Here is a 27,120-nt window from a genome sequence, read left to right on the forward strand (position 1 = left end):
CATCTTCTAGACACTGTGCTAGGCATTTGCTATTATCCCATTTTCATAATTAGTAAAAAGCAAATTTTGACCACCTCAGTCATTAGGATGGCCACTATCAAAACAGAAAATAAGAAGTGTTGATGAAGATGTGGAGAAATTGAAACTCTTTTACACTGTTGGTAGGAACATAAAATGGAGCTGCTATGGAAAACAGTATGGCAACTCCTCTAAAAATTAAAAATAGAATTACTATATGATTTAGCAATTCCACTTCTGGGTATGTACCCAAAAGGATTGAAAGCAGGATCTTGAAGTAGTTGCGTACCCGTGTTCACAGCAGTATTAACAATAGCCAAAAGGTGGAAGCAACCTTAAGTGTTCATTGATGGATGAATGGAGAAACAAAATGTGGTACATATATATAATGGACTATCATTCAGTCTTTAAAAAGCAGGGCTGGGTCGGGTGGCTCATGCCTGTAATCCCAGCACTTTGGGAGGCTGAAGCAGGAGGATTGCTTGAGTCCAGGAGTTTCAGACCAGCCTGGGCAACTTAGTGAGACCCAATCTCCACATGGGGGGGAAAATTAGCCAGGTGTGATGGTGCATGCACATAGTCCTAGCTATTCAGGAGGCTGAGGCAGGAGTATTGCTTGAGCCCAGGAGGTTGAGGCTGCAGTGAGCTATGATCACACTACTGCATTCCAGTCTGGCAGCATGGACAACAGAATAAAGCCTCATCTGTTTAAGAAACAAAGAAACCTGACATATGCTGCAATGTGGGTGAACTTTGAGGACATTATGCTAAGTGAAATAAGCCAGTCACGAAAGGACAAATACAGCATAATTCCATTTATATGAAGTTTTTAGAGAAGTCCAATGTATAAAAACAAAGTGGAATATCAGTTACTAGGACTTGGTGGGAGAAGGAAATGGGGAGTTAATTATTGCTTAATGGGTACAGAGTTTGTTTTGCAAGATGAGTTCTGGAGATGGATGATGGTAGTGACGGTAGTGTCCGATCAACTTCTCAGTCTTCTCGGCTCTTACTACAAAGGAAGAAACTGTACTACCCAGCTTTCTTTTTTAATAGAAATGTTATTTATAGTTTATAATGAATGCACTGCATAAAAACTTTATAGCTTCATTATTGTGAAATGTGTTCAAGATCCTACAGTAAAAGTGAAACATTCGCAAGGAATTGCATTAATGAAGACTACACAGAAAACCTTTCTAAGGATTTGTGTGGATCCGATAGATACTTGGCAAATTTTTGAGTTGTACATTCTTACAGAAAGTCCATTTAAAAGGGATCATTTGTAAGACAAAAATATAAATAATTTCAAAAATCTTTAAAAAGTCATCCTAAATGCATGATCTTCACCTCCAGCTTCTGAAGAGCCCTCATTCTCAGTGTCTTCCTTCCCGCATTTCCCACCACAGCCATCTCATGATCCTCAAGCTCATGCTTTTCCAACTCGGGTAGGGACTCTCTCAACTTTCTCCCTGTCATCCCCCACATCAGTTGTATTGACAAAGAACCTCAGAGGATGAGGGTCTAGTTCCTGTATTAGGTTGGTGCAAAAGTAATTGCAGTTGTTGTTGTTGAAATGGATATCATAGATAACAGTGCCCGTGGTAAGGGTTCAAAATTAACAGTGGAAAGAAAAATAGTTCATTTGACTCTCAAGTAAACAATTTGGAAAGTAGTCCAGAGCTGGTTTAGTGGTTCTGTTCCTTTAAGTTCAGACCTAGATTCTTGTCTGGTGCTACTGGCAAGGCCTCTGCCTAATGGTGGCCAGATGGTTGTAGCCCCAGCAGCAGGATGGAAGAATGAACAAAGAAAGGGGCAAAGGCAGTTCTCTTCCCTTCCCAAGAAGTTGCTGCGGGACGCGGTTCTGCTTATCCTATTGTCCAGAACTAGTTCACGTGACCACATCCAGTTACAAGCGAGGTTAGTAAATATAGTTTTTATATTTATTTATTTATTTATTTATTTATTTTAGACAGAGTCTCGCTCTGTCGCCCAGGCTGGAGTGCATTGGCGTGATCTCGGCTCACTGCAACCTCCACCTCCCAGGTTCAAGCAATTCTCTGCCTCAGCCTCCATAGTAGCTGGGATTACAGGCACCTGCCACTGTGCCCAGCTAATTTTTTGTATTTTTAGTAGAGATGGAGTTTCACCATCTTGGCCAGGCTGGTCTGGTCTTGAACTCCTGACCTTGTGATCCACCCGCCTCGGCCTCCCAAAGTGCTGGGATTACAGGTGTGAGCCACCACACCCAGCCCATGTAGCATGTAGAATGTAGTCTTTTCTAAGACGTTATGCTCCCAGCTAAAAACCTTTTCTTTCTGGAAAAAGGGAAGAATGAATTTTGGGTGACTAACACTCAGCAGTGCCCTCTCCCTGTGCTCTAGACCCCCTCCCCTCTGACAGTCCCTGCTCCAGCATTATCCCTCCCCTCACCTCGTGTCATGGCTCTTCTCTCCTAACCTGTCCTTTCGGTAATTAATTGTGCAACCCTTACCCTCCACATCCCCCTTGACCTTAGGTAGCCCTCTGGCTGTTGTCCAGTTATTTTGTTTTTCTTCAGAGCCAACTTCCTGGCTTTTTCATTGCCCTTTCACATTTCAGCTTGTTATAATGTGGCTTCGTAGGCCATCATTGCAATAAATCTAGTATTGCTGCAGTATCTGACCTACTTTCTAATACAATGAACAGATGAACAGTATAACATTCACCTTATTTGCACCACTAATCTTGCTTTCTTTATTGAAACCAACACTATTCTCTCTTGTCTTCAACTCTTCAAATTCCTCTAGTAAATCCTTTCTTTCTTTCTTTCTTCCTTCCTTCCTTCCTTCCTCTCTGTCTGTCTCTGTCTGTCTGTCTGTCTGTCTGTCTTTCAGGGTCTCACTGTCACCCAGGCTGGAGTACAGTGGTACGATCTCAGCTCACTACAGCCTCCACTTCCCAGGCTCAAGTGATCCTCCCACTTTAGCCTCCCAAGTAGCTGGAGCTACAGGCACATGCCGCCACACCAGCTAACTTACTTATTTATTTTTAGATACAGGGTCTCACTGTGTTGCCCAGGCTGGTGTTGAACTCCTGGCCTCATGTGATCCTCCTGCCTCGGCCTTCCAAAGTGTTGGGATTACAGGTGTGAGCCACTGCATCCGGCCTACGTCCTCTTTTTCTAGCTGCTCCTTACATGTTGGTGTTCTCAGGATTCTGTCCTTGATTCTCCTGCTTTATCCTGTCTTGGTTGGCATCTGCTTCCATGGCTTTACTGTCACCTGTATGCTGATGCCACCCAAAGCTCTATTTTTTTTTTAATTTTTTGAGACTGGGTCTTGCTCTGTCACCCAGGCTAGAGTGCAGTGATGTAATCTTGGCTTACTATAGCCTCTACCTCATGGGCTCAAGTAATTCTCCCACCTCAGTGTCCCAAGTAGCTTGGACCACAGGCTTGTGCCACCATACCTAGCTAATTTTGTTTATTTTTTTCTTTTTGTTTTAGAGACGAGGTCTCACTATGTTGCCCCAGGTTGGTCTCAAACTCCTAGACTCAAGCAATTTTCCCACCGCAGCCTCTCAAAGTGTTGGGATTACAGGCATGAGCCACTATGCCCAGCAAAAACTTTATCTCTAATACTTATTTTTCCTCCTAACTGCAAACCTGTATACAGATGTCTTCCATGTATCTTATCTTTTTAACTTTTTGTTATGGAAGTATTCAAACATAATGAAAGTAGAGATGGTAACATAACTGACTTGATATATCCATAAACCAGCATCATCACCAGTACATTGCAATGTTTTTTACACCATCTCCAGACCATTTTGGAGTAAATCAGACATCTTGTTTCATGGACTGGACAGCACCTTTGATCACACACAGTGTATCCTAACTTTATTATGGCCACCCAGAGGGGAAACAGACTTCTCATATCTTAACACAGGAGGTGGTTTTGCAAATTGGAGCAAGGTGCCCACCATTTGTATCCAGGGGAGTTAGGCTCTTACCCTTCTGTAGGAACTGAGTTGAGGCACTATCTCCCTAAATGTTTGCATCGCCAGGAGATGGCTTCCTGGGTCCTTGAAGAAGCATTCCTGGGTTGTGAGACTTGTGGAGAGGCCTATTTAGTCATTATGAAGATTCACATAAATTTGAAAAGCACAGAGAAATTATGAAATAAAAGGGAGGAAGGGAGGTCTCTTTATTTTCAACAGGGAGAATTAAGCCTCTTAATTATTATTATTTTTTTTTTGAGGTGGAGTCTCTCTCTGTCGCTCAGGCTGAAGTGCAGTGGTGTGAACTCGGCTCACTGCAAGCTCCGCCTCCCGGGTTCATGCCATTCTCCTGCCTCAGCCTCCCGAGTAGCTGGGACTACAGGCGCCCGCCACCACGCCCGGCTAATTTTTCGTATTTTTGGTAGAGATGGGGTTTCACCATGTTAGCCAGGATGGTCTCGATCTCCTGACCTTGTGATCCGCCTGCCTCGGCCTCCCAAAGTGCTGGGATTACAGGCGTCAGCCACTGCGCCCAGACAAGCCTCTTAATTTTTAATTAGTATTGTTCACATTGCCTGATCAAATTACACTTTTTGGGTTTCTTTTGTTGTTTTTTGTTTTTAAGTTTGAGTTGAATTCAAATGAAGTCCATATTGCTTTATACTTTAAGACCTTTATAGGTTCTCTCTTTTTTTTCTTCTTTGCAGTTTATTTAGAGAAGAATCTAGGTCATTTGTCTGCAGAATTTCTCTGTTTAGATCTCTGTGGTGTCCTATGACATGTTCTATGGCGATGTATACTTCATCAGAGGTGACATTTCAGCGATACTGTCAGCCATTGACTATTGCTTAGAATTATCCATTTACTTGTCTCCATGTGCTTTCAGCAGGATAGTCTCTAACACATCAATGTCAACATATCCCAAACTGAACTTATCCTCTTCTCCCTCCCTTCCCATGCCCCTCTATTGCTGGACTCTCTGTTCCCTCTCATTTCTTTCTTTAGCTTCCTGTGGCACTCTGCTTCTCCAGATCATTTTCTACACTGCTGTCTGAGCACTAGATCCAAAATGCAGATTTGATTTGTCTTCCCGGCTTAGAAACCATAGTTGTTCCCCACCACATTTAGGACCTGGGCCTTGCCCCCTCCTCCTGCCGCATCTCTTTGCAGTCCTCTAGGTGCACTCTGGGTTCAGAGGAATTGTGCATTGTTCTATAGGGCTGAAGTTATTCTCTCCTCCTCAGTAAGCATTTCCTCCTCCTCTCTTATTCCTGGCTAATGTCTTCCAGACTCAGATATTGCTGCTTCTGAGAAGTTCTCCTGACCCTTCTCTTCCTGGGTCTCTGTTCCCGCCACACCCTTTGCACATCTGGTTCATAGCAATTAGCACTGCGCTGGGCTGCCACTTTCTCTGCCTGACATCTCACCAGCCTGTGACCTCCTTGAAGTCTGCACCATACCTTATTTCTACATTCCTAGGATTTAGTGGAGTGCTAGGCACACAGTATACTTTTGTTGAAGGAAAAAAGGGAGCAAAGCATCTTAGCTTTCTCCTGTAACTTCATTCACAAAACCACCTTGATAAGTCTTCCCAAACCAGTATTTTGCTTCTCTGAAAATGATCTGCTACTTAGAAGCCATCTGGTCTCCCAGATTTTTAAAACGTATGACTCAAAGGATAACTGCCATATATCAAACTTTAACTCTTGAAAGCTAAATGTTAGTAGGGGCCAGGTGCGATGGCTCACACCTGTAACCCCAGCACTTTGGGAGGCCAAGGTGGGTGGATCACTTAAGCCCAGGAGTTCAAGACCAGCCTGGGTAGCATGGCAAAACCCTATCTCTACCAAAAAAAAAAAAAAAAATTAGCTGGGTGTAGCGGTGCGCTTCTGTAGTCCCAGCTACTTGGGAGGCTGAGTTGGGAAGATGGCCTGAGCCTGGGAGATGGAGGTTGCAGTGAGCTGAGATCACACCACTGCACTCCATCTTGGGCAACAGAACCAGACCATGTCTCAAAAAAAAAAAAAAAAAAGTAGGCAGTAATAATGAGTTATTGCTCCCTTTTTTGAAATACATTTTTAAACCAGAACATCAGTAGATAATGACTGCTTTCTTCAAGTAAGGCTGACCTCTAATTACTTTAGACAGATGCCGCATTGTTATTTTAATATCCAAAATAGTACAATTCAGAGGCAGAACCTAAGAGATTACAGTGGTTGGCTTAAATAATTTAACCTTTGAATAAATTTACTTATCCCTCTCTATTAATGACCAAACCTTGGAGGAAGGAGATGTTACAAGGGCTGGTTGGAGCTGTCTCCTCTGAAACTCTGAAGAAATGAACTGGGACAGATATCTCAAGACACATGGTTCTTTGGCTGGGTGCACAATGGCTCATACCTGTAATCCAGTATTGAGAATAAATATATGTGGTAATGCTCAGCTTTGAAGGGAAGAAAAATGGACCCTTCCTGGCTCCCTCCTCTATGCCAAGAGAAGAGAACCACAGCCTAGAAAAAGTAGAAAACACCTTCCTGTGTGACCCAAGAGTTGAGTCACCGTAGGTTGTGGCATTGTGGTTAGGGATTTCAGAGAAGTGGTATTCTAAGATTTATTTAGCCTTGCCTTTATATTCTTTCATAGGGAATGTAGGAAATTCAAACTACGTGTGAGAGCAGGACTCTTTAAGAGCAATTCCAGTGAGAAATCAGTGGGCCTGCATTTGTCTGCCACTTTTTTTTCTAGTAGGGATGGGGTCTTGCTATGTTGCCCAGGCTGGTCTTGAACTCTGGCCTCAAGCAATCCTCCTGCCTTGGATCCCAAAGTGCTGGGATTACAGGCACGAACCACCATGGCCAGCCTGTTTGCTACTTCTCACCAGAAACTGTTTTATCAAAATGACGTAACAATATTACAGATTTTGGGAAGTCTTAGGTTACACCATCAGTTTCAAGGAAAAGGAAAATAATAGGGTGGGGAGAAAAACCACAAAGATGCCTCATCCAGTTGAACTAATCTGTAATCTTTAGCATGCATCAGGTCTTTCCTTGTTATCTCATTGAAACCACTATGTGAGGTAGGACAGGTTTAGAAACTGAACCTGACTAGAGATCTGAACTCTCCTAGGAAGTTAGGGGGCAGATGGCAGGGATTCTTTTCTTTGCATCTAGTGTAGCATTTGGCTAACTAAGGCTGTCTGAGTATTCTGTGCTTTCAGCCCAGATAGTAGGGAATGCAGTCTGTCTGGTTTGAGGTTTCTTGGGCAGACTCACCAGGATGCTAGACCAGGGTCTGGGGCAGGGAGCTACCCATCAGAACTGGTAACTTGCAAAGCTGTAGTCGCCAGCCTGATGTGTCTTCCTTTAAATCCTTTCTGGAACAAGGCAGAGTGTAAACAATTTTTTTTTTGAAATGGGGTCTCACTTTGTCGCCCTGGCTGGAGTGCTGTGGTGCGATCTCACCTCACTGCAACCTCTGCCTCCCGGGTTCAAGTGATTCTCCTACCTCAACCACCCAAGTAGCTGGGACTATAGGCATGTGCCACCATGCCCAGCTAATTTTTGTATTTTTAGTACAGATGGGGTTTCACCACGTTGGCCAGGCTGGTCTCGAACTCCTGACCTCAAGTGATCCACCTGTCTCCCTCCCAAAGTGCTGGGATTACAGGTGTAGGCCACTGCACCAAGGTGTAAACAATTTTTAAACATCACATTCCCTAAAGAGCAGTATTTTATCCCTGGGGACTGTTGCTATTTCTTCTTCTCGTTAGCTACTGGAAAGATTGAAGTTTTATCAATATGTTAACAGTAGCAGGTCTTGTCTTCTCAGAGGAGCTAAACAGTCTCGTTCTGAATGGATATGGTTATGTGACTTCATGAAGCCAGAGCAATCCTCCTCTTACCTCCACCCCTGCCTGTGCTGGAACCAGGTTCTAGGGTGCCATCAGCTGACAGTCTGTCTCAGAAAGCCTGAGCTGGCTCATCATGGTCTACAGGTGCTCAGAGGGTTGACATGAGTTTGGTTCAGAGGGGTGTACATTCCAAAGCCTATCTTTAGAAGATGACAGCATCTGTTCTCCTTAGGCAAGAAAGACAGATGTAGCTGGAGAACCAATTAGCAGGAAACATAACTGGTGTTGTAAATCATCTCAGTTACTATCTTGAACTAAATTTTCAAGTGTATTTTGCATTCATATATATATATATAATATATATATGAATATATATATATAATATATATGAATATATATAATATATATATGAATATATATATTATATATGAATATATATAATATATATGAATATATATATAATATATATGAATATATATTATATATATGAATATATATTATATAATATATATGAATATATATTATATAATATATATGAATATATATATAATATATATGAATATATATTATATATGAATATATATATAATATATATGAATATATATATAATATATATATGAATATATATTATATATGAATATATATATAATATATATGAATATATATTATATATATGAATATATATAATATATATGAATATATATAATATATATGTGAATATATATATGAATATATATATATGAATAATATATATATATATTTTAACTCAAGGATCACATTCATGCAAAGGCATCTATTAACACCATGTTTGTATCATTTGCTGTTGAGGTTAACACTGGTGTATGTTAGATGGATATGTTCCGAAGTGACTGGCCTGGATCCCCACAGTCACTTTCCTTGAGTCCCCAGTGCCACTATCTCTGCCCCTGTCTTTCTCAGTCATGGTCCTCACTGCCTCTGAGAAAACCTACCTGTTGCGGAGGCAACATGAGAGCAGAGTGGGGAGGAAGGAGATGTTACAAGGGCTGGTTGGAGCTGTCTCCTCTGGAACTCTGAAGAAATGAACTGGGACAGATATCTCAAGACACATGGTTCTTTGGCTGGGCGCACGGTGGCTCACACCTGTAATCCAGCACTTTGGGAGGCTGAGGAGGGTGGATTGCCTGAGGCCAGGGGTTTGAGACCAGCCTGGGCAACATGGGGAAACCTTGTCTTTACAAAAAAATATAAATTAGCCAGGTATGGTGGCACATGCCTGTAGTCCCAGCTACTCTGGAGGCTGATATGTGAGAATTGCATGAGCCTGAGAGGTTGAGGCTGCAGTGAGCCATGTTTGTGCCACTGCACTCCAGCCTGAGTGACAGAGTAAGACTATTTCAAAAAAAGACAAGGTTCTTGAGGTTGTACAGTCTTTGGGAGTTAAATGCACCAAATAAAATTCAGATCTCTGCATTTTATTGGTAGTAACCAGAAGAGTTTACCTAAATAACAGTCTCTTCAAAGGTTATTACCCAAATTACATTTTATGGATAAGAGAAATTCTACTTACTTCAAATGGCCTGAATTAATCCTGGCATCCCCCATTCCCCACCCTGCAGTTTAGACTTCTAGTAACATTGCAACTTTATTTTTAATAAGCTAGTATTTCAGGTACAAGCTTGTTCTAAGAATTAGCAGTCACATCCCTTTAAAATTCCAGGAACTCGGCCGGGCGTGGTGGCTCACACCTGTATTTCTAGCACTTTGGGAGGCCAAGGTGGGTGGATCACCTGAGGTCAGGAGTTCCAGACCAGTCTGGCCAACATGGTGAAACCTGTCTCTACTGAAAATACAAAAATTAGCCGGGCATGGTGGCAGGCACCTGTAATACCAGCTACTCAGGAAGCTGAGGCAGGAGAATTGCTTGATCCGGTGGCTGGAGGTTGCAGTGAGCCAAGATCGTGCCACTTCACTCCAGCGTGGGTGAAAGAGCAAAACTTCATCTAAAAAAAATTTTTTTAAAATTAATTTCCAAGAATTCCTTTTGCATGGGGCTAAATCTGCCATGTATAATATTTGAGTCTGTAACTTTAAAAGCCATTAGTACCCTCTCAGCACCAAGTGAGGATGCAGAGTCTTTGTTTTTCTCCTGATTTCACTGACTTGTTATTCCTGACAAGTCACAAACATTTATATCCTATTCATGTTTAGAAACAATTTGGAAAAACTGCACACTAAGAGGCCCCTAGCTTTTCTCCATGTCTGTTATTCTACCAATGGGCTGCCTGTGGCTCAGCAGACCCTCCTTGTGTGTCAGCCCACTTTGAAACCCATCTCTCTTGACTTGCTAGGAGCCCTGGTAGCAACAGGAGTCACAGCAGTAGGGAGAATGGGATAGTCTTATGCTGTCAAAAAAAAACAAAAAACAAAAAAAAAACACACACACACACACAAAAAAAACCTCACTCATCACGTAATCATATATGAGTCTCTAACCAAAGGGTGATTCAGTTGCTGTTAAACAGTTGGAGTTATTCAGCCTTGCTGAAATTCGTCCTCTGCAATGTGTGGATAGTGATACCAGCAGAGGATGTGAGAATGAGCACCTATCTGTAGAGCTGTGTAGCACAGTGTGGTGTGTAGAGGCGGACAGTTATTATCCATTTCCTGTCTGTGGGTTTTTTCAGGGATTTACTCACTAGCCCTGAAATAGAAGTGCTGTTCACAGATATTGCTAAGGTCAGGTAAGGCTGTTTTGATTTCTTCCTTACCGCCTGGTTGCATCATTCTGTTGATGCACTTGCGTTCCTGTTCCACTCTGATAGAGCCTGCAGAGGTTTATCAAAGCCAAAGGTAACATCTGGGTCTGAAAGATCAGAGTAGTACTCGGTGTATTTTATTACCAGCACTCAGGAGAGAAGCAACAAGGCTGTGTCAGTGTATAAACAGCAAGTGAAAAATGAGAGCCTTTCACATTGTTCCAAATCTGTTTGACATGAGAACTTCCTTGAAATTTCAGGCTCCTCTTGTCATACAATGTCCTCTTAAAAGAGAAGAAAGAGCAGCAATGAAACACTAGGTCTCACCTGACCTGGACTTACAGATGAATTGACCTGATGCACAGTTAGAGAAAGGGAAAGTTCCCACAGGCATAGCAGCCAGACACATATTCCTTACACATTACAATGTTTGCATTTTTCATCATTACCCTAAGCTTCTTGAAAAATTAGTGAGACCATTTCTTATGACCTATGAACCAGAAGAATTTGCCACAGCACTCTGATAAAGAAATAGCTTTAAGGCTGGGCATGGTGGCTCACACCTGTAATCCTAGCACTTTGGGAGGCTGAAGTGGGAGGATCACTTGAGGTCAGGAGTTCAAGACCAGCCTGACCAACATGGTGAAAACTCGTCTCTACTAAAACTACAAAAATTATCTGGGCATGGTGGTGCATGCCTGTAATCCCAGCTACTTGGGAGGCTGAGGCAGCAGAACCCCTTCAACCAGGGAGGTGGAGGTTGTAGTGAGCCGAGATCATGCCATTGCACTCCAGCCTGAGTGACAGAGAAAGACTCTGTCTCAAAAAAAAAAAAAAAAAAAAGAATAGCTTTAATATTACTCAGTTCATCCTGCTGTTACAAAAAGTTAACTTCCCATCAACCTCCTCACTCCTCTTAAAAAAAACTGTAGCAGATGGGTTACAATTCATGTTTTCTACAACAACATACTAGAACCAGGGTTCAGATAATCCTAGAACTAGAGTACTGTTCTACCAGTCCTTTGGGTACTGGTAGTACCCAATACTATTGGCACAGTGGGCATTAGAGGAGAAAGTTCTTAAGAGGTGACATCAGGCTGGCATCATGTATTTGTTGATTCAGTTCTGTAATTAACTAGAATAGTTTAACAGAAATTTGTAATCCTAGAGCAACTTTCATATTTTGTTCTTAAAGGTTATGGCAGTAGAATAAAAAAGTACTCACTGTTGCATAGATTGCTAGCTGTCCACCAAAATCCATTCGCATTCTCTTCTGGACATAAGCTAGACCTGCATTTGCTGGCCAGTGCCAAAAGTGAGCAGGAGTAATGTGCCACTTTCAGGCCAGAGTCTTGAAAAGAGGAGGTGTGCTTTCTCAATGCTTTCTTCCTTTCCTGCTGCCTTGAACCTGGGGATACCTAGACTTAGCCACACAGATGGCAAAGTCCTAGGCATGGGAGCCACAAGCCAGGTCTCTGAATTACTGCATAAAGGAAAGCCTCCTGCTGACCTGGAATACCTATGCTGGATGCTAAACAAACAAGAAATAAACTGTGTTTGAGCCATTATTTTGGGGGAGTTGCTATGGCAGTTAATTTACTCTAATAACCTTACTTAAAATAATATTATGTATTATGCTTATAACTAGGCCAGGCATGGTGGCTCACACCTGTAATCCTAGCACTTTAGAAGGCCATGATGGGAGAATTACTTGAGCCCAGGAGTTGGAGACCAGCATGGAAAACACAGTGAGACCGTGTCTCTACAAATAATCCAAAAAAAAGAAAAAAAATGATTAAAGTCTGAAAGGATACAGCAGTAAAACTTGGGGAGTAGGTTTGGGACCTCTATTATACACGTTATCCAATTTTACAGAGAATTTCAAAGCAAAACAGTGCAAGTACAAACTATTTGTCATAGGAGTTCTTCTTTGACGCCCCTGATCCTCAGTGAACTTCCCCTGACTCCTTTAGGACTCACTGTCCCAAGTCCTTACCTGGCACTGAAACTGTGCAAATTATAGAGTTGAGTTGGTTCTTCCTGAATATTCTAGGGGGAAAAAAGAAAGAGCAGAGTTGGGAGCAGGAAGGTAGGCCATTCAGGCAGGGCTTCTCAAGGTATAAATCCCTTTAGAGGGGGCTGGCCCTTAGTTTTGTGGATGCAGAAACACAAGGTTGCTGAGTGCATAGCTCTTCAGGCTTTCAGACCCACAGACTCATGCTAACCGTGCTGGATCAACCAAAATGCCCATGCATAATTATGTTAAGCAGTAGTCTATCCAGTGTCCACTGTCTAGAAGCTCTTGCCCATATTAAGGCATGTGGGAAACCAACTGAATAGCCAGAAGGCTGTTTGGTGAGATGGCATCGGAGTAAATGGAGTTAGACAATGTGGACAGAATCCACCACCCAGGTTGGGAATTAATCTGATGAACCCCCAACAGAAGTTAGTACCCTTCCAGCACCTGTAACGAGAGCAGAGTGGTGGCCCGAATTAGCGACCAAAATCCTATGAAATTCAATCTCTCTTCCTGGGATGTTGCTGTAAGATTGCCAAATTCTCTTTAGGTTCGTTTTTTGGCTTTGTGCAGCTTTTTTCTAATGTAAGTGAGTACTGTTTTCTGTCGCGTTCATCTGAGTCTACATCCTGGTTTGCATGACTGGACTTGGGTAGTCCCCAAGTTCTGTGACTTATCCACTGGATTGAGCACTTTAATTCCCCTGTATTTCTTCTTGGTCATATGATGATTGAATGAAAGTGCTTGGCAAATAGTTCTGAAAAGTTAGTTAATATTATTTAACTCCAGTTTGGGGCCTTTTATATGACTATTCCTTAAAGTGCAATGACCAAAATATAAATTTATGAAGATTATAAATCTTTTATAATTGTACACCTAATATTATAAAACACCAGGCATACCCTGGTGTCTTACATCTAGTAAGAACCTAATGGTTGATGTGATTTAAGGAGAGAGCTGAGATAAACATGGAGCTGAAAGTAGAAACATCCAGGAATTGTCCATTCAAGATCTGTACAGTACGCTGGGTGCAGTGGCTCACGCCTGTAATCCCAGAACTTTGGGAGGCCGAGGCAGGTGGATCAGTTGAGGTCAGGAGTTTGAGACCAGCCTGGCCAACGATGGCGAAACCCTGTCTCTACTAAAAATACAAAAACAAATTCACTGGGCGTGATGGTGCACACCTGTAATCCCAGCTACTTGGGAGGCTGAGGCAGGAGAATTGCTTGAATCCAGGAGGTGGAGGTTGCAGTGAGCTGAGACTATGTCACTGCACTCCAGCTTGGGTGATAGCGCAAGACTCTGTCTCAAAAAAAAAAAAAAAAAAAATCTGTGCAGTCCAGGATTGTGTTGTCAACAGAGGAAAGACTTGATATTGACTTGAAGGTTAATTAAAGCTTTCATTCTCTTGAGTCTAAAGTATCCTCTCCATATTTTGAGATTTGGTGAAGTCCATAATGACTTTACTCATACCTTTTTGTCTTTTTTTTTTAAATAAAAGATTTTTATAGATGTTTAATTTGGTTCACATTTTCCTCTTGGTTCACAATGTCTTTGGCCTGTTGTCATATTTTTCTCCTCCCACCCCTGCTCTGCTACCTTTTTATCTAATTGTCTGGATCTTCTCCAGGTTGGGGCCTTTTATATGACTATTCCTTAAAGTGTAATGACCAAAAGATAAATACAAAATTCTTGCTGTAGGTGTATCTCACCTTTAAGAATAGGTCTGGGTGACACAAGGGCTGGGGAGGAAAAAAAGAATAGGATAAAGTTTTCTGTCTTGTTTCCAATATCTCTTTCGGTGGCAATTCCTTGGTTGGCCTCATGGGTTTTTGTTATGGTCACTGCTCCTCAAATTTTTATATTTCTTCAGAATTTTGGCTTTGGATTGAGTTTGGGTTCAAGAGGTAGAGCTCAAAATTATAATTTAAATTCATGATGAGTCCATGCTGCTCTTAATCCAAACCTTTAACACAAATCTCTGCAAATATTAAGATATGCCATGTCTGTCTTGTTACTGCCCCTTCCCCACCAATACCAGGACCCTAAGAATACAATCTATGTCAACGTTCTGTTCTCTGATAGTTCAGATCCCTTTTTGATAGAGTCACATTATTTAGTCCTCACCCTAAATGTAGCATCCAACTTAGGTGGGAAAATATTCAAAGCTGTGAGAATATAGCACTAGTTCTTAAAGCGTCGGACTCATGAGGAATTCCTTAGGAGACAAATTGCATAGTAAAGGATAGAGGTTGAGCGTCCCTAATCCAGAAATCCAAAATTGGAAATGTTCCAAAATCTGAAACTTTTTGAGCACCAATGTAACATTACAAGTTACCCTGAACACACTGTATTAATGGTATGTCATATTTTCTGCTGTTAAGTACTTATGTGTGAAAAAGTAAGAAAATAACTGCCTATCAGTAGCATATAAATTCAGAGTCAGGAAGATGGTGATGCCAAACAATCAGACTGTCCACATGGGTGGCTGTGATGGTGACACCTTTGTTTTCTGATGGTTCAATGCACACAAACTTTGCTTCATGCACAAGATGATTTAAAATATTATATAAAATTACCTTCAGGCTATGTGTATAAAGTGTGTATGAAACACAAGTTTTGTGTTTAGACTTGAGTTCCATCCCTAAGATATCTCAATATATATATAATGCAAATATTCCAAAATCTGAAAAAAAAAATCTAAAACACTTCTGGTCCCAAGCCTTTGGATAATGGGTACTCAACCTGTACAAACTTTGGAGCCAGATGGCCTAGATTTGGATCCTGATTCTGGTACTTAACAGCTCTGAAGCGGTTACTTCTCTTTGCTTCAGTTTCCTCATCCACCGAATAGGCACATTTTAGTTGCCTCACAGAATTGTTCTGAGTCTTAAGTAAGAATTTATGTTAGGCAGCTAGAACAATGGCTGGGATCTTGTAAATAATCAGTAAATATTAGATATTTCTTTTAGGATGTTTCAGGTTGGCTTTTTATTTATAAAAGTTTATAAAATGTGAATTTCTTGGCCAGGCAGGGGGCTCATGCCCATAATCCCAGCACTTTGGGAGGATGAGGCGGGAGGATCAGTTGAGGTCAGAAGTTTTGAGACCAGCTGGGGCAACATAGCAAGACCCTACTTCTACAAAAAGAAAGTTTAAAAAAATGAGAATCTCTTTGTGTATTTTTGCTAAATTAATAGTACTTAATTTCCTTTAAAATTGTTGGTTCTTAATTTTCTTTAAAATTGTTGGTTCTTTCTGATATTTTATTTCTACTCTATCACTCTGGGATATCTGAGGTCTTAATTGTTAATCATTTTTTTATTGTTGGGTTAAGTCAATCGATATCTCTTAGTTTCAGTTTCCAACATCTGCAAAACTATTCATAATAGGATCGAGATAATCTTCCCACAATCATTTGACATTTTAAATTTTACTGTGACAAAATGATTATGATGTGTACTTTGTCACGTATTATCATTGTGGCCCAGGCTAGTAAGAGTTGGAGATAGCACAGAAAATTCATCTTGTCATCCCTCATTTGCTTCCAGGCTGCCACCTAAAAGACTTTGGAGATTTGAGTTTTACTCCAGTCCCCAAAGATGATCTCTACAACAACCTGATAGTGAATCCACGCTCAGTGGGTCTTGCCAACCACGAACTGGCTGAGGTGGTTAGCAGAGCTGTGTCGGATGGCTACAGCTGTGTCACACTGGGAGGAGACCACAGGTAAGCTGGGAGCCAGGCGTGGTGAGGGGCTGGATTGATTACATGGTGCTTGGGGCTCATCACTTAGCTTCTTTATCTGTTTCTTCATCTGGAGAAAAATACCCTACAGAATTTTTAGGGCAGATATTAAAATGAACAGCAGGCATTTAAATGTCTGAGATCCTGAGCTGCTCAAGGGGCATTGTGGTTTTCTTTGTATGACACATTGTACAGTAAGAACATGTACATTCTGACACAGCAAGTTCAGAGGTATACTAGGCAAGGTTCCTAGGCACTGTGTTAACATGCTTGTCTCCTGGAAAGCTTTCTTGAGACACTATGTTATGACTTTGGAGAATTAGAAAGATCCATTGATAGGCTGAATTTGAGAGTTTTTGTTAGCATTTCTGCTAATAGACCTGTTAGAAATCCCCTTTGGCATGTTACTACATTTTCTTTCTTTCTTTCTTTCTTTCTTTGAGAGAGGGTCTGGCTCTGTCGCCCAGGCTGGAGTACAGTGGCATGATCTTGGCTCACTGCAACCTCTGCCTCCTGGGCTCAAGCCATCTTCCTACCTCAGCCTCCCAAGTAGCTGGGACTACAGGTGCATGCCACCATGCCTGGCTCATTTTTGTATTTCTTGTAGAGATGGGGTTTGGCCATGTTGCCCAGACTGGTCTCGAACTCCTGAGCTCAAGCGATCCTTCTGCCAGGGCCTCCCAAAGTGCTGGGATTACAGGCATGAGCCACTGTGCCCAGCTGTGGATACATTTTCTGCCTCCACAATATGGACCCTAGTGACTCATGCAATCAGTCCCTTGATCCTGTCTCCTCCTGAATCAGCATGTACTTTATTGAGCACTGTTCTGATATTTTCTCAGCAGTGCTAGAGATTGCAGGAAATTTGTGATATATTAACGCCTAGATGAAATAAATATACATGGAATAAACAAAAACATTGAATTCTACAGAATTTCAAAGGAGGAAGAGATCAGTCTGGACTAAAACAGATTTCACAAGGGAATGTGATTTGAACTAAGCAATGAAGGTCTTCGGTAGGAAAAAGGCACTGAAGTACCAGGAGTATTGAGCACTCCATACATATTCTCAGTTAATCCCGCTAACAATGCTAGGTGGTAGATATGGTTTTATCATTTACTGCTGGAAGCATGTAGGGACAGAGATATAAGAACTTATCCAAGGTGGGCACAGTGGTGCATGCCTGCAGGCCCAGCTACTCAGGAGGCCGAGGTGGGAGGATCGCTTGAGCCCAGGAGTTTGAGGCCAGTCTGGGCAACACAGTGAGATCAGGTCTCTTAAAAATAAATAAATAGGTAAGAAAGAAAATATAACTTATCCAAGGACTAGAACCAGGAAATAGAGCTGGGATTCAAATCCAGTGTGACTCTTCTGGTGATTATTTTCCCTGAGGTGCTGAGAGAGCTTTTCAGATCACTGAACAGAAATGAAATCTTTGTTACATCTGGAGAAGCAGGTAGATTCCTCCTTTGGAATAAAAAAAAAAAAAAAAAAAAAAAAGACTCAGGTTGAAGAAAATGGTCACACCCAGGTTCTCTACTGAGATGACTAGGCCATTCAATTAAATCAAGCAGAGGGCAAGTCTCCTGCCTCCTTTCTTAGTGTGGTCTCTGGAAATTTATTTAGTCTGTCTGCTGGTCTGAGTTCTGGTCAAGTCTCACTGTTTGGGGACCACTGATCAATGTGATTACCACAGATCTTGTTTTCTTTTCCTGTGGCTATCCATATTGCAGCCATGTTACTGCTTACCAGCTCAACGTTAAAGCCTAGACAATATGAAATTATGGAGAGGAAGGGATAAGTGCATAACTTGAATAGCTGTTGAACATTTTCAAGAAGAAGCATTTTTAGGTCACTGCTCCTTTTATGTAGTATAACATATATTACTACCTTAATCATCAAAGCAACTCTGATTTACACAGGCCAAGTATTATTATTATCCCTATCTCACAGAAAAGGAAACTGAAATCTAAAGAAATTAGTTGCTTTGTCTTCAGACACACAGCTATTCCAGGACTAAAACTCTAGTATTCTGACTTAATCCACTGCCTTTTCACTAGACCATGCTATTCCTCAAAAGACCCAACCAGTGTGGGACATGGCACCTAGAATAGCTGTCTCATGCTATATTGACCAAGAAGGATGGTTGCAGTCCTAAGATGCTTAAGCTGCATTTCCCATCTATGTCAAATTCCTTGGTTACTGGGAAGCTTTCCAACATTTATTTCATCAGGTGTATTCTTAGAATTGAGACAGAACAGTTGGCTAATGTAAGCAGAGCCCAAGGACAAGGAAAGGCAAAAACAGAAATACACTTTAACATCTTGTATTTGAGGCTGGGCATGGTGGCTCATGCCTGTAATCCTAGCACTTTGGGAGGCTGAGCCAGGTGGATCACTTGAGGTCGAGTTCAAGACCAGCCTGGCCAACATGTTGAAACGCCGTCTCTACTAAAAATACAAAAAATTAGCCAGGCGTAGTGGCGTGTGCCTGTAATCCCAGTTACTCGGGAGGCTGAGGCAGGAAAATAGCTTGAACCCAGGAGGCGGAGGTTGTAGTGAGCTGCGATTGCACCACTGCACTCCAGCCTGGGCAACAGAGCGAAACTCCGTCTCAAAAAAAAAAAAAATTGAATGCCATGCTAATATATATAAGGTAACATGCAATACATCTTTTTACTCAGTGGTCTAAATTAGGTCTTTAATTGGTTTACCCTGTTAATGTCTCCAAGAGCTTTTCTTTCAGATTTTGTTGAGTCGTTACCTATAGACCGTACCATTTACCTAGATTTTTTTTTTCATTTTTGGAGACAGGGTGTCACTATGTTGCCCACGCTGGTCTTGAACCCCTGGGCTCATGTGATCCTCTCACCTCAGCCCTCTGAGTAGCTAGGATTACAGGTGTACACCATGTCTCTGGCTTAACTTGATTTCATTCATTGAACAAATATTTGAGGTTCTTTTCTGAGCCAGGGCTAATGGATAAAATTACATGGATTTGGGGACAGCAGTGACATGTCACACTGCAGGGTAGCCAGTCACCAGCTTCGAATCTCTAGGGCTTTATATTTCTTCCTGTCTAAATCACTCAAGTTTAATTTTTGGGAACTACAACTACAGGTCTTGCCTCACCCAAACCCAGCCTCCATCTAGGCCCTGGCTTTGCCCTGTGGAAAGGGTATAAGTTGTTTTGGCTGAGGACATTTGGTATTGGTCATGTTTGCCAAACAGAGGGCCTTCAAGATTGTATTTGTTCTTTGCAGCCTGGCAATCGGTACCATCAGTGGCCATGCCCGACACTGCCCAGACCTTTGCGTTGTCTGGGTTGATGCCCATGCTGACATCAACACACCCCTTACCACTTCATCAGGAAATCTCCATGGACAACCTGTTTCATTTCTCCTCAGAGAACTACAGGATAAGGTCAGTGGGCCGAAATGAAAAGAAAGGTGAATGGCTTGCAGGGTTTTGCTGGAGTTGGTCTAGTTCAGTAAGATTTTGGTGAAGGGTAGGTTGAGTGTGGATTACCACTCCTTCATTTGTTCATCACTATTATGGACCAGGCAGTCTGCCAGATGCTAGGGGTATAAAGACTAGGACATGGTCTCTGTTCTTTGTAAGAAAGCAAGGAGGGGGTAGTAACTATAGCGACTAATATACCCACAGCCTGAGGACTTCTTGGTTAGAGGCGCCCAGGCCATACTCTCTGACACACTCATCTAGAAGACAAATAAAACCATGATGACCTCTGGGTAATATTTTCCTGAGCAGTTCAGAAGATATAGGAGTCCATGTTAGGCGCAGATTAGAATCTGTATATCCCTCCCCTCAGTGAGGGACCAAGTCAAACCAGGACACTACAAAGATTATTCATTGGGCAGAAGTCTTGTGTCGGCTGTTGGCAACTTGAGATGGCAACCCAACCAGGTTATGCTTCAAGAACCAATCTGTAAACAAGTCAGTAATGTGCAATGGGATAGAAAAGGGCTAATCAGCAGTATTCGTGCTACTAGGTAAGTTAATGAGAAACCAAGACAACCTTAGAGATTTTATTTGTCTTGAGAAAGCAATACTGTGTTCCTCAGCTGCCCTTCTGAAACATTTCCACCCTGTATCACTTCTCCTTCCCAGATCAAGTGTGTCCTGTGTTGCTCTAAACTTACCCTGTGGGTGGCAGAAGAAAGCAGATTGCATACCCAGGGAGGCACATGATAATGATCTTGGTGAGAACAAGAATTATTGATTAATCCTGTCCATTTCTCCCTTTCATAGGTACCAGAACTCCCAGGATTTTCCTGGATCAAACCTTGTATCTCTTCTGCAAGTATTGTGTATATTGGTCTGAGAGACGTGGACCCTCCTGAACAGTAAGTTGATGCATTTGGCTGAAGTTTAGGGCCTGTCCTAGCCAATTATGTTCCATTTGAAAGGCTGATGCTTAACTTGGTCTATTGTAGGTCACTAAAACAAACCCACCCTCTCCCCCAAATACATATTTGTTAAAAATGCTCTTTAAACTAAGGACTCCTTCCTTTGTATCTCATCACAGTTTTATTTTAAAGAACTATGATATCCAGTATTTTTCCATGAGAGATATTGATCGACTTGGTATCCAGAAGGTCATGGAACGAACATTTGATCTGCTGATTGGCAAGTAAGTAACTATAACTGATGTCAGGGCAAACCCCCAATGGGCAACACACTTTTAGCCTGTTTCTTGAGGACAGCAGCTTTACTTTTAAAATACAAAGCAAAAACATACACATAATTTTAAATAGTTCAGAAAGGCAAAATATGAAACACAGGTCATATTCTTCCTCTGGGTTTTTGGGAGGAGGTTTCCTCTAAATCATTGCCTAGATCTTCTGTCTCATGAATTTTTCTTTATCTCCATCTTTAATGCTTATCTTCTGAGATGACAAGGATTTATTGTTTCAACTGTCCCATTCTTCCCAGGCTCACGATTGTTTCATCTGAGTTTTATGTTAAGCAAATCTTGGCAGTGTAGAAAGATGGCAGATGAATACTAATCAAATGGTAGTTTTAAGAGCATTTTCCCAATACCAAGTCTTTACTTCTGGGTGATTAATGTCAGAATTGTTATCTGGTAGTACGTCATTTCGTAAGCTGTTAAGAAACTTAGTTGTTAGCTTCAGCCTTTGGACACTGGGGCTATAATGAAATTAGAAATGGAAGATGTTAAAACTGCAGACCTAAAATTAGAGTTCACTTCAGCTGCTGTTACATTCAGAGAATAACAGCAACCATAACTTACATCAAGCCAATTTAAATTAGACTATATCAGAGCCCAATCTCATCTAGAAGTGAAGAAATCCCTCTATTGACAGTTATTAGTATAAGAGGTTCTAATACCCAGTGTAAGGCAGAAATATACACTGGAGTTAGTCTGTCTGAGGCATGCAGAACAAATGGCAGTATCATGAAGTGGTATGTAGGAAGTTAATATTGCCAATCTCAGTAACTTCCAAGAATAGGAAGCCTGGAAATGTATTAACAGCTTTATTAACAAAGTACTAGGACTAACAGCAACAAAATCCAGGAGTTACAACCATAAGAAGGATGAGTGTCTAAGGACAACCAGTTAAGTATTAAGTATTATTTTATCCTCTTCCTTTCTAGGAGACAAAGACCAATCCATCTGAGTTTTGATATTGATGCATTTGACCCTACACTGGCTCCAGCCACAGGAAGTCCTGTTGTAGGGGGACTAACCTATCGAGAAGGCATGTATATTGCTGAGGAAATATACAATACAGGTATGTAGCAACCAGGTCTGCAGGCTGTTAACTACATAGGTAAATATGCTTGAGTCTCTTGCCTGCAAAGGATCTTTTCTGCTATTCCACATCATTGCAGAGTTTGTTTCTGCTTAAACTTTTGTAGCTAAAAATTATATGGCCATGCTATATAGTCCTTTATGCTATATAGAAAGCATATAGTCCTTTAGAGTCATGCTTGGACATGGCTCTTACCAAAGTACACTAAGGTAATAATGAGTAAAAAATTGTATATTTAAACAATTAAATACAAGAATAAATTGTCAAACTGATGCAGTTCTTTGAGTTATCTAAAGGCAGATTAAGATAAGAAGGCAAGACCAAGGCTGTAATTTGCACTCTAAGATATTGGTTCATTGGGAGTTGTGAATTTGGAGTTAAAGCTGATCTCTTGAAGAAATGTGCAAACTGGACAATATCTTGGGTCCTTTATGTAGGGTAGGTCTTGTACTAGAGCCTGATAGGATTTCTAATAAGGGGGATACAGTTATATAAGAATGGCTGATGGAAAGAGTACTAAGATGAATTCTACGTTATCAAGACTGGCTACTTGTCCAAAACTCATACTTGTTTGCAAACAGTTTCCATTTCTGTCAGAAAGCTTCTGATTTTAAAGCTACTTCAAATGACCTTTCATTCCAAAATTTAAAGAACTACCAAATCATACTGCTTCAGTAACCATCTGATGAAACTAGGGTATAGATAGAGACCCCAGATTGAAAGGTTCAGGGCTATAGAGAACCCTTGACTAGCTGAGATGGAAACTGAGATTGAGAAATGGTCTCCTTAGCGCCACAGCCTACTAGAACCTTAGGCAGTACAGAAAGGCAGGCAGTACTGGTCTAATTCTCAGATCTGCAATCTTAGATGTTGCCAGTGGTCATTAGGTTATTGGCCAGAGAACCTGGGAGTTCAATTCTCTGCTTTGCTTCCTAAAAACACCACTTAGAGCAGGGGTTAATAACCTCTAGCACTTATATATGGCATGGCTTGTCTCTTTGTTCCCATGCTACAATATTTTATTCCAAAAAACACTCATGGGGCTAGGCACAGTGGTTCATACCTATAATCCCAGTACTCTGGGAGGCCAAGGCAGGAGGATTACTTCGTCCCAGGGGTTTAAGACCAGCGTGGGCAACATAGTGAGACCCTGTTTCTACAAAAAAATAATTAGCCAGGTGTCCCAACTACTTGGGAGGTTGAGGCTGCAGTGAGCCATGATTGTGCCACTGCACTGTTATAATGCTGTCAACTAGATACATAAAGCAGTTTGCTTAATTTATAGGGTGGCAATAGTCTGGAAACGTAAGTCATGTATATATTTCTAATAGTGCAAACCTTGATTACCACTTCTGGGATATGCTAAAGGTGCAGGTTTAGTCAGTGGAAATCAGAGACAAATCAGGAACACAGGTCCATGTGCAGGAAATGATGGAAATGCTACAGTAATACACCTGTTGGTTGCAGTTTAGCACCATACACTCAACTATGCATTGCTAATAAGGGAAGATGCTGAACGGACATGATGGCATTGAGCACATCATGTACTATAGTGTAATATCAATAAACCATTAGGTACATTTGCCTGTTGTTTCCAGACTTTATGGCCACCCTAAATATTCTTAGATACTTGTATTCCTGAATACTGGCTTGTTCAGGTCACCCTTCATCCAGAATAACCAACTAAAAAGTTAAATTCTACAGAGAAATGAGGCATTTAGAGGGGTGAGCATGGGTAGCAGGGCTGGATAGGTTCTTCTGGTTTAAGCTTCCCTTCCACTTGCTCCAGGCCAAAGTAACACTACCGAGAACTTTGACATAAGTTCTCAAACCTTAACAGAAGGTAACTGAAGTCTAGATAAAATAATTAACATATGGCTGAATTTTCTCTTGATCAAGTACAAGATACTGGGACAGTCTGCTGGGAGACAAAAAGAAATGTTAGATGTGGAACCTGCCTCCAGAGCTCAGGCCTGCAGGGGTGAGAATGAAGTTTGCAGTAATAACTACAATTCAGGGCATATGGTGTGGTGCTCTAACAGATACAGATAACGCATTAGAGTTCAAGTGGGAATGGAGTTTGGCTAGTGAAAGTGGGAGATTTCCTCTGCCTTCATACTTGATTCATTTCCAGGCAGGCATCTGGAAGGTTCCTAGTCATACTGGAGATGGCATACATTTTGCCAACAAGTAGGATGAAAACCTCCCCCACCCAACACCAAGCCTTTTCCTTTTCCAGAATGCCTGACAATTATGCCTGTTATGTTAGTTGAACAGGGATGGCTTATTTCATTATCTTAAAAGGTTTCTTTTAATCTACTGTAGCATAACAGTGTTTTAACTTAAATTCATGGCCAAGAGGATGAGGTGCAAGGGGCTTCCTAAAAATAGCTATTTTCTACTATAAAATGGACTCTTGTTTTTACCTTGGCTTGTTCTCCCTGTCCCAGTGGGATGACCCTCACTGAGAGGAGCAGCAAGGGAATCTGAGGTTTTGTCACACTTTGTTCTTCCAGGGTTGCTATCGGCACTGGATCTTGTTGAAGTCAATCCTCAGTTGGCCACCTCAGAGGAAGAGGCGAAGACTACAGCTAACCTGGCAGTGGATGTAATTGCTTCAAGTTTTGGTCAGACAAGAGAAGGAGGGCATATTGTCTATGACCAGCTTCCTACTCCCAGTTCACCAGATGAATCAGGAAATCAAGCACATGTGAGAATTTAGGAGACACTGTGCACTGACATGTTTCACAATGGGCATTCCAGAATTATGAGGCATTGAGGGGATACATGGATACTAAATGGTTGTCTGGGTCAATACTGCCTTAATGAGAACATTTACACATTCTCACAATTGTAAAGTTTCCCCTCTATTTTGGTGACCAATACTACTGTAAATGTATTTGGTTTTTTGCAGTTCACAGGGTATTAATATGCTACAGTACTATGTAAATTTAAAGAAGTCATAAACAGCATTTATTACCTTGGTATATCATACTGGTCTTGTTGCTGTTCCTTCACATTTAAGTGGTTTTCCATCTTTCCTCCCTCCTCCCACAGTCTGGCTATACAGTGCATCCCTGAACTGTTAGCCCACAGCAGCAATAAGCTTATTCTATCCACATCCCTAACATCATGCATTCACAAGGTCAAAGTTCTGGTCCACAAACCCTTCCCTATAGAAGTTCAATGGCTGCGAAAGAATTTGTAGTAAACCAGGCCTCCCAGGATGGCGAGCTCCAGTAAGATGATAATGGAAAGCAGCAGCTTGTTGGTTGTCACTCTACAAAGAGAAGCAAAGTGGGGAGTAGTCAGAAGTTTGGATAACCTTCCTTCTAAACATTTTGGGGTTAGACCTGGGACCACGGCTGGATACTCTGAGGCTGTATGTTTGATCACACAGCCACTTAGCAGGAAGTACTCATAAGGTTCTTTAGCTGTCACTTAGGGACAACACTGTCTACCTCACATAAATGTTAAACTGAGACAATAAAAACCAAAGCATAAAAATGGATTCTGAAATGTGTTCAAATAGTTACTTCCTTTAAAAATAGCTTTTTCTAGAAAGAAGGGTTAGCTGGAAAAAGTAATCAAATATATATCCAGCTCAGGATGGGTCCTGCCCTAGGATAAGTAACTAGAAGCCTGGGTAATACCTTTCAATCTCTTGTAAACTACTTCCCTCTGCCCTATTTTTCCCTTTGCTCTCCTATCAACCCAAATGGATGTTAGAGGAGCTTAAAAATTTTACTATCTGTTGTTTACACAAAGAATCCAACCTCTGGTTCTCATGTTCACTCTAGGTTTCTCCCTATTCCACAAGGAATTTATCACTGTAGGAAAATCCCACCCCTCCTGCTAGTTCCATGAGTGGGTTGTAGTTTTGTTTCATGCTAGGCCACCTGTGCCCAAGGTCATGTACAATACCCTCTTACCCCCAACTTCAACCTCAGTGGCAGTATTTCTGCCCTGGATTTGTTGCTGTTAGCACTCAAGGATTTTGTTTTTTATTTTTGGTAAAGACTACTTTATTGGTGGCAGTTAGTACAATTCAAATATTGATCTTCAAAGAAGGACTTATTTATCAGGCTAGGAGTCCATACAGAGCTGAATGAAACTGAATCAAGTCACTGCTGTGACTGAAGTCAATCCTGTTTCTTGGGAAATGAAACCACAGCCAGCTGATGCATGGCATATGCTGTTTCACTAACTGAGAACCATGGTGGCTCTATACAGGAGGTCATCAGCTCTACCACCCTTTAGATGCACTGGAATTCCATTCTTCTCCTGAAACAGCTTGTGTTTTCTGGACCTTTATTTTCAAATGCCTGCATGAAGCAATGCTCATGGTCCTCTGGGCAACCTGACAGTGCCAGCAGATTCTGCAGCATCTTGGCTCAGTTACTGCCCACGAACCCTGACAACTCCACAAGGGTTTTATTTTTAAAAGTCCACTTCTTCCCTACAAGATAGAACTTCCAGAAAAGGAGCTGACTCCCATGAAGGGCAAGCAGAGCCAAAAGCAAGTACTACGCAAGTGAAAACTGCTTTCTAATCAAGATTTTACAATTTTTTTTTTTTTTTTTTGAGACAGAGTCTCGCTTTGTCCCCCAGGCTAGAGTGCAGTGGCGCCATCTCGGCTCACTGCAACCTCCACCCCCCAGGTTCAAGCAATTCTCTGTCTCAGCCACCTGAATAGCTGGGATTACAGGTGCCCGCCACTACGCCCGGCTAATTTTTTTTGTATTTTTAGTAGAGACGGGTTTCACCATTTTGGCCAGACTGGTCTTGAACTCCCGACCTTGTGATCTGCCCGCTTCAGCCTCCCAAGGTGCTGGGATTACAGGCATGAGCCACCGCACCCGGCTGAGATTATAGAACTATATTTCAAGGAATAGGAAGCTGTTATTCCCAAGTATTGCCTTCTCTAAAGAACATCAGCTGTGATTAAATGTCCTTTCAGTGGAGAAATTTTTCA

General features: G+C 41.6%; 2 protein-coding genes across 5 annotated transcripts in view; one reads left to right on the forward strand and one right to left on the reverse strand.

The window, feature by feature from the left end:
• The window catches only part of ARG2 (arginase 2), a 34,106-nt gene extending 8,450 nt beyond the window's left edge, over positions 1-25,656 (forward strand). Inside the window, exons 3-8 of the mRNA XM_003263594.3 lie at positions 16,153-16,330; positions 19,611-19,770; positions 20,620-20,714; positions 20,897-21,001; positions 21,988-22,124; positions 24,662-25,656. Coding sequence (XP_003263642.3) covers positions 16,153-16,330; positions 19,611-19,770; positions 20,620-20,714; positions 20,897-21,001; positions 21,988-22,124; positions 24,662-24,867 — 881 coding nt within the window. The 3' untranslated portion in view covers positions 24,868-25,656. The remainder of the gene's footprint in view (positions 1-16,152; positions 16,331-19,610; positions 19,771-20,619; positions 20,715-20,896; positions 21,002-21,987; positions 22,125-24,661) is intronic.
• The window catches only part of VTI1B (vesicle transport through interaction with t-SNAREs 1B), a 28,356-nt gene continuing 22,115 nt past the window's right edge, over positions 20,880-27,120 (reverse strand). Inside the window, exons 6-7 of one of the 4 annotated variants that reach the window (XR_004029989.1) lie at positions 25,126-25,425; positions 20,880-21,519 (exon numbers count right to left, since the gene is read on the reverse strand). Coding sequence is in view for 2 of the 4 variants with exons in the window: in XM_030812449.1 (XP_030668309.1) it covers positions 25,329-25,425 (97 nt within the window). In the remaining 2 variants the exon portion in view is untranslated. Of the gene's footprint in view, positions 21,520-24,571; positions 25,426-27,120 lie in introns of those variants that run through there. The other 3 variants (XM_030812449.1, XR_004029988.1, XM_003263595.4) reach the window with 3 other exon arrangements.

Source organism: Nomascus leucogenys, chromosome 1a, assembly GCF_006542625.1.
Source record: "Nomascus leucogenys isolate Asia chromosome 1a, Asia_NLE_v1, whole genome shotgun sequence".
Lineage (NCBI taxonomy): Eukaryota > Metazoa > Chordata > Mammalia > Primates > Hylobatidae > Nomascus > Nomascus leucogenys.